Source organism: Salvelinus namaycush, chromosome 40 (assembly GCF_016432855.1).
Source record: "Salvelinus namaycush isolate Seneca chromosome 40, SaNama_1.0, whole genome shotgun sequence".
Classification (NCBI taxonomy): Eukaryota; Metazoa; Chordata; class Actinopteri; order Salmoniformes; family Salmonidae; genus Salvelinus; species Salvelinus namaycush.
The window spans coordinates 21,160,354-21,168,986 of NC_052346.1; the positions used below are offsets into that span (position 1 = coordinate 21,160,354).

General features: G+C 40.2%; 1 protein-coding gene across 1 annotated transcript; it reads left to right on the top strand.

The window, feature by feature from the left end:
* Positions 1 to 3,777: 3,777 nt before the first annotated feature.
* LOC120033675 (zinc finger protein 658B-like) lies at positions 3,778 to 6,262 on the top strand (the record flags this gene model as incomplete). The annotated part of the gene is made up of 3 exons (XM_038980108.1): positions 3,778 to 3,949; positions 4,202 to 4,873; positions 5,126 to 6,262. Coding segments are annotated over 3 exons (1,776 nt in total), but the record flags the coding sequence as incomplete, so codon positions are not given.
* Between the last annotated feature and the right edge of the window lie 2,371 nt (positions 6,263 to 8,633).

Here is an 8,633-nt window from a genome sequence, read left to right on the forward strand (position 1 = left end):
AATGATCAATTAGCCTTTTAAAATGATAAACTTGGATTAGCTAACACAACATGCCATTGGATCACAGGAGTGATGGTTGCTGATAATGGGCCTCTGTACGCCTATGTAGATATTCCATAAAATATCTGCCGTTTCCAGCTACAATAGTCATTTACAACAATAACAATGTCCACACTGTATTTCTGATCAATTTGATGTTATTTTAATGGACAATCAATGTGATTTTCTTTCAAAACAAGGATATTTCTAAGTGACCCCAAACTTTTGAACGGTAGTGTATATTTTATATTTTATACATCAAGTTGTAGAAACATCTCAAGGATGATCAATGGAAACAGGATGCATCTGAACTCAATTTTGAGTCTGTCTTGTTTTTCTGTTTTTTTAATTTTTATAAATTTGCAAAAATGTCTAAACCTGTTTTCGCTTTGTCATTATGGGGTATTGTGTGTAGATTGCTGAGGATATTTTTTTATTTAATTCTAGAATAAGGCTGTAACAAAACATAATGTGGAAAAAGTCAAGGGGTTTGAATACTTTCCGAGGGCACTGTCAGACCCCTTCCCATTTTTCCCATTTTGGTACGTTACAGCCTTTTTCTAAAATTGATTACATGTTTTTTCTCGTCAATCTACACACAATACCCCATAATGACAAAGCCAAAACAGGTTTTTAGAAATTCTTGCAAATGTAAAAAAATATATATAATAATTGCTTATTTACGTACGTTTTCAGACCCTTTGCTGTGAGATAATCCTTGAGATGTTTCTACAACTTGATTGGAGTCCACCTGTGGTGAAATCAATTGATTGGACATGATTTGGACAGGCACACACCTGTCTATGTAAGGTCCCACAGTTGACAGTGCATGTCAGAGTAAAAACCAAGTCATGAGGTTGAAGGATTTGTCCGTAGAGCTCCGTGACAGGATTGTGTCGGCACAGATCTGGGGACCGGTACCAAAACATTTCTGTAGCATTAAAGGTCCCCAAGAACACAGAGGCCTCAATCATTCTTCAATGGAAGAGCTGGCCGCCCAGCCAAACTGAGCAATCGGGGGAGAAGGGCCTTGGTCAGGGAGGTAACCAAGAACCCGATGGTCACTCTGACAGAGCTCCAGAGTTCCTCTATGGAGATGAAAGAATCTTCCAGAAGGACAACTATCTCTGCAGCACTCCACTCATCGTGCGTTTATTGTAGAGTGCCCAGACGGAAGCCACTCCTCAGTAAAAGGCACATGACAGTCCGCTTGGAGTTTGCCAAAAGGCACCTAAAGGACTCTGACCATGAGAAACAAGATTCTCTGGTCTGATGAAACCAAGATTGAACTCTTTGGCCTGAATGCCAAGCGTCATGTCTGGAGCAAACCTGGCACCATCCCTACGGTGAAGCATGGTGGTGACAGCGTCATGCTGTAGGGATGTTTTTCAGCAGCAGGGACTGGGTGACTAGTCAGGATCAAGGGACAGATGAACGTAGCAAAGTATAGAGAGATCCTTGATGAAAACCTACTTGAGAGAGCTCCGGACCTCAGACTGGGGTGAAGGTTCACCCCCCCCCCCCCCCCCCCAAGCACACAGCCAATACAGCGTGGGAGTGGCTTCGGTACAAGTCTCTGAATGTCATTGAGTGGCCCAGCCCGAGCCCGGACTTGAACCCGATCAAACATGTCTGGAGAGACCTGAAAATAGCTTTTCAGAGACGCTCCCCATCCAACCTGGCAGAGCTTGAGAGGATCTGCAGAGAAGAATGGGAGAAACTCCCCAAATACAAGTGTTTCAAGCTTGTAGCTTCATACCCAACAAGACTCAAAGGTGCTTCAACTAACTATTGTGTAAAGGGTCTGAATACTTACGTAAATGTAATATTTCAGTTATTTCTAGAAACCTGTTTTTGCCCTTGTCATTATTGGTTATTGTGATGCCATATAATATTTTGGGTCACTTAGAAATGTCCTTGTTTTTGAAAGAAAAGTACTTTTTTTTCTCCATTAAAATAACATCAAATTGATCATTAATAATACAGCTACAATAGTCATTTACAACATTAACAATGTCTACACTGTATTTCTGATCAATTTGACATTATTTGAATGGACAAAAAAATTGCTTTTCTTTCAAGAACAAGGACATTTGTAAGTGACCCCAATCTTTTGAATTCATTCATTTATTTCACCACTAATGGTAGTGTATTTATTTTATTTTTTATTTTTTAACCTTTATTTAACTTCCTTAGCATACTGGTTATTGTCCTGAATTTCGGATGACTGGCGTGCCCAAAGTAAACTGCCCAGAAGCTAGGATATGCATATACTTGATAGCATTGGATAGAAAACACTGTGAAGTTTCTAAAACTGTTAAAATAATGTCTGAGTATAACAGAACTGATATGGCAGGTGAAAACCTGAGGAAATTCCATCCGGAATGTTTATTTTGAGGTCACAGGTTTTTTCAGTGCTTGCCTATGGGATATACAAATAGATAGGACCCAGATTGCAGTTCCTATGGCTTCCACTAGATGTCAACAGTCTTTAGAATGGGTTTCAGGTATTTGTAGTTTTTCCAAGGTGTGAGAGTGCGCTCTTCGTTATTTATTTTCGCTATTGAACACACTATTCTCCGTCTTAAATATTATTGTTTATTTAGATATTAGAATACCTGAGGATTAATTAGAAACATCGTTTGACTTGTTTGGATGAACTTTACCGGTAACTTGTGTGCATGTTGAATGAGTGAATTACTGAATCAAACGCGCCATCTAAATTGACATTTCTGGGATATAATGAAGGACTTTATCGAACAAAGTACCATTCATTGTGTAGCTTGGACCCTTGGGATTGCAAACAGAGGAAGATCTTCAAAGGTAAGTGATTTATTTAATTGCTGTCTGTGATTTTGTGATGCCTGTGCTGGTTTAAAAAGTATTTTGACGTGGGGCGCTGTCCTCAGATAATCGCATGGTATGCTTTCTCCGTAAAGCCTTTTTGAAATCTGACGACGCAGTTGGATTAACAAGAAGCTTTTAAATGATGTAAGACACTTGTATTTTCATGAATGTTTAATATTACGATTTTTGTATTTTGAATTTCGCGCTCTGCAATTTCACCGGATGTTGTCGTAGGTGTCCCACTAGCGTTTGGACATGCGCCCAAAAAGGTTAACTAGGCAAGTCAGTTTAAGAACAAATTCTTATTTTCAATGACGGCCTAGGAACAGTGGGTTAACTGCCTTGTTCAGGGGCAGAACGACAGATTTTTACATTGTCAGCTCGGGTATTCGATCTTGCAACCTTTCGGTTGCTCTAGCCACTAGGCTACCTGTCACCCGGGATGGCCAGAAGAGGAATGGTCACCGCTCTGAGCCTGGTTCCTCTCTAGGTTTCTTCCTAGGTTCCTGCTTTCTAGAGAGTTTGTGGCCACTGCTTCTACATCTGCATTGCTTGCTCTTTGGGGATTTTAGGCTGGGTTTCTGTTCAGCACTTTGTGAAAACTACTGATGTAAAAAGGGCTTCATAAAATACATTTGATTCACATGTATATCACACCAACTGACTGGTTCTTCTGATGTTTACACAGGATACCATGTTGAGACATTCTCTACATCCAGAGTGCAACAGCAGGAAGATCAGAGAGCGAAGAGGTCTCATCACTGCCCACATTGTGAAGAGATTTTCCCATTTCTATCAAAGCTAAAAATACACCTAAAAATACACACAGGAGAGAAGCCTTACTCCTGCCCTGACTGTGGAACTAGTTTCTCTAAACTTTCCAACTTAAAATCACATGAACGTATACACACAGGAGAGAAGCCTTACTTCTGCTCTGACTGTGTAAAATGCTTCAAAACATCAACTCAGCTAAAAGTTCATCAGAGAACACACACAGGAGAGAAGCCTTACTCCTGCTCTGACTGTGGAAAATGCTTCACAACGTCAACTGATCTAAAAGTTCATCAGAGAACACACACAGGAGAGAAGCCTTATTCCTGCCCTGACTGTGGAACTAGGTTCTCTAAACTTTCCAACTTAAAATCACATGAACGTATACACACAGAAGAGAAGCCTTACTTCTGCTCTGACTGTGTAAAATATTTCAAAACATCAACTCAGCTAAAAGTTCATCAGAGAACACACACAGGAGAGAAGCCTTATTCTTGCCCTGACTGTGGAACTAGGTTCTCTAAACTTTCCAACTTAAAATCACATGAACGTATACACACAGGAGAGAAGCCTTACTTCTGCTCTGACTGTGTAAAATGCTTCAAAACATCAACTCAGCTAAAAGTTCATCAGAGAACACACACAGGAGAGAAGCCTTACTCCTGCTCTGACTGTGGAAAATGCTTCACATCGTCAACTGATGTAAAAGTTCATCAGAGAACACACACAGGAGAGAAGCCTTATTCCTGCCCTGACTGTGGAACTAGGTTCTCTCAACTTTCCAACTTAAAATCACATGAACGTATACACACAGGAGAGAAGCCTTACGTCTGCTCTGAATGTGGAAAATGTTTTAAAACATCAAATGAGCTAAAAGTTCATCAGAGAACACACACAGGAGAGAAGCCTTATTCCTGCCCTGACTGTGGAACTAGTTTCTCTCGACTTTCCAACTTAAAATCACATGAACGTATACATACAGGAGAGAAGCCTTACGTCTGCTCTGACTGTGGGGCGAGTTTCTATCATCTGGGCACCTTAAAAACACACCAACGTATACACACAGGAGAGAAGCCTTACTCCTGCTCTGACTGTGGAAAATGTTATAAAACAGCAAATGAGATAAAAGTTCATCAGAGAACACACACAGGAGAGAAGCCTTACTCCTGCTCTGACTGTGGAAAATGCTTCAAAACAGCAAATGAGCTAAAAGTTCATCAGAGAACACACACAGGAGAGAAGCCTTATTCCTGCCCTGACTGTGGAACTAGGTTCTCTACACTTTCCAACTTAAAATCACATGAACGTATACACACAGGAGAGAAGCCTTACTTCTGCTCTGACTGTGTAAAATGCTTCAAAACATCAACTCAGCTAAAAGTTCATCAGAGAACACACACAGGATAGAAGCCTTATTCTTGCCCTGACTGTGGAACTAGGTTCTCTAAACTTTCCAACTTAAAATCACATGAACGTATACACACAGGAGAGAAGCCTTACTTCTGCTCTGACTGTGGAAAATGCTTCACAACGTCAACTGATCTAAAAGTTCATCAGAGAACACACACAGGAGAGAAGCCTTATTCCTGCCCTGACTGTGGAACTAGGTTCTCTAAACTTTCCAACTTAAAATCACATGAACGTATACACACAGGAGAGAAGCCTTACTTCTGCTCTGAATGTGGAAAATGTTTTAAAACATCAAATGAGCTAAAAGTTCATCAGAGAACACACACAGGAGAGAAGCCTTTCTTCTGCCCTGACTGTGGAACTAGTTTCTCTCGACTTTCCTACTTAAAATCACATGAACGTATACATACAGGAGAGAAGCCTTACGTTTGCTCTGACTGTGGGGCGAGTTTCTATCATCTCGGAACCTTAAAAACACACCAACGTATACACACAGGAGAGAAGCCTTACTCCTGCTCTGACTGTGGAAAATGCTTCAAAACAGCAAATGAGCTAAAAGTTCATCAGAGAACACACACAGGAGAGAAGCCTTTCTTCTGCCCTGACTGTGGAACTAGTTTCTCTCAACTTTCCAACTTAAAATCACATGAACGTATACATACAGGGGAGAAGGCATACTCCTGCTCTGACTGTGGAAAATGTTTTAAAACAGCAACTGAGCTAAAACTTCACCAGAGAAAACACACAGGAGAGAAGCCTTACTTCTGCTCTGACTGTGGAATTAGTTTCTCTCAACTTTCCCACTTAAAAATACATGAACGTATACACACAGGAGAGAAGCCTTACTTCTGCTCTGACTGTGTAAAATGCTTCAAAACATCAACTCAGCTAAAAGGTCATAAGAGAACACACACAGGGGAGAGAAAAAAGTTAATCAGAGAACACAGGCATGAGAGAAGCCTGCTTATGTCTGCTCTGACTTTTGGGTGAGTTTCACTCACCATAGCAACTTAACACACCAAAGACTATAGACGTCTAGCCAAAGGCTGCGTGTTTGAATCTCATCAATGACGACTTTAGCAATTTAGCTAACTAGCAACTTTGCAACTTCTTACTAATTTTTAGCTATGTTAGCATGTTAGCTTAGCATGCAACTACTTAGCATGTTAGCTAACCTTTCCCCTAAACCCATTTAACTCTACCTTAAACCCCTCACCCCTAACCTAGCTAACGTTAGCAACAACAAATTGGAATTCGTAACATATCATACATATTACAAGTTCGTAACATATTGTATGAATAGCAATGCGTAACATAACATATGAATTGTAATTCTTAACATCTGATATGTCCTACAAGTCGTATTATACTGAACAACAATCTAAATGGAACAATTTCAAAGATTTACAGTTCGTATAAGGATATCAGTCAATTGAAATAAATGAGGCCCTAATCTATGGATTTCACATGACTGGGCAGGGGCTCAGGCTTGGGTGGGACTTTGGAGGGCATAGGCCCACTTGGGAGCCAGGCCCAGCCAATCAGCATGAGTTTTTCCCCACAAAAGGTCTTTATTACAGACATAAATACTACTCAGCCCCCTCCCAGACAATCCTGCAGGTGAAGAGGTCCTGGGCTGCCGTGGTTACATGTGATCTGCATTTGTGAGGCCTGTTGGATGTACTGCCAAATTCTCTGAAAGGACTTTAGAGGTGTCTTATGGTAGAGATATAAATATTGAGTTCTCTGGCAACAGCTCTGGTGGACATTCCTGGATTCATCATGACAATTGCACATTCTCTAAACTTGAGACAAATGTGACATTGTGTTGTGTGGCCTTTTATTGTCCCCCAGCACAAGGTGCACCTGTGTAATGATAATGCTGTTTTATCAGCATCTTGATATGCCACACCTGTCAGGTGGATGGATTATCTTGACAAATTTTTTTTTATTTCAGCTCATGAAACCAACACTTTAAACATGTTTAGTTTATATTTTAGTTTATTTACTGTGATAGTCCAAACATACTAAAAGGAGTGGCACTGATGTTTTTTGTATAATATAAAACGTTTTGCTCTGAGACCAGGTTGTCCCTCTGCAGTATTCTGTGGGAAGGAGCTAGTATACCCTTTTTAATTGTTTTTATTGAACCTTTGTTTAACTAGGCAAGTCAGTTAAGAACCAATTCTTATTAACAATGGTGGCCTAGGAACAGTGGGTTCAGATTTTTACCTTGTCAGCTCGGGGATTCGATCTTGCAACCTTTTGGTTACTGGCCCGCTCTAACCACTAGGCTACCTTCCACCCATAACATGTATCAGATAGAGATGGTGTGATGATCACTTTTCACCATTAGTTTGGGGGGGATTGTTTTACAACTTTATTTAATGATACGCAGTTTATGAAATGAATACATGTGTTTATTAATTGTCTTTAAAGCTAGATGAGTTATTTTAGTTACTGATCATGAATGTGTTTGGATAACTGCATTGAAGAAAACGTTATTGATCTGCCAATGAAAAATAAAGTTACATGAATATGTACTGGTCAACCTCTTCTCTTTAGTATTCAGTTCTTCATATTAGATCTGACAGTATGAATGGTTCTTATGGTTGTATTCAGTTCTTCATATTAGATCTGACAGTATGAATGGTTCTTATGGGCTGAGTGCCGGGAGTGTTTTTGTATGACTACAGTCAGGAGTTCTCTCTGACCCTGTGATGTCACCAGTACATTAAGTACATTCATCTTAAGATAGCCAGGTGAGACAACCACATATCACAGTAAATACATTTCTCCTCAATTTGTCAGTGTCACATTATTATTATTATTTGTACCACACTGTTGTAACCCTAACCACAAATGTTTTATTTAATCTTTATTTATCTAGTCAAGTCAGTTAAGAACAAATAGTTATTTAAAATGACGGCCTATCCCGGCCAAACCCGGACGATGCTGGGCCAATTGTGCGCTTCCCAATGGGACTCCCAATCACAGCTGGATGTGATTTAGCCTGGATTCGAACCAGGGACTGTAGTGATGCAGTGCCTTAGACCACTGCGCCACTCGGGAGCCCTTAAAAGGTTTGCGCCCAACGTGGGGCAGGAGTTTGACGGCACAAGCAGGGAGCCCAGCCAACAGAGATTTGAGAAATGTTTTGGTATTCTTCCTCAGATCTGTGCCTTGCAACAAACCTGTCTCGAAGCTCGACGGACAATTTATTTGATTTCATTGCTTTGTTTTTGCTCGGACATGCACTGTCAACTGTGGGACCTTATATAGACAGGTGTGATCCTTTTCCAATCATGTCCAATCATTTGAATTTACTACAGGTGGATTCCAGTCAAGTTGTAGAAACATCTCAAGGATGATCAATGGAAACAGGATGCACTTGAGCTCAATTTCGAGTCTGAGAAAATGGTCTGAATAATAAATAAGGTGTTCATTTTTATATATTTGCAAAATTTTCTAAAAACCTGTTTTCACTTTGTCATTATGGGTTATAGTGTGTATATTGATGAGGGGGAAAAAATGCATTTAATCAATTTTTGTATAAGGCTGTAAGG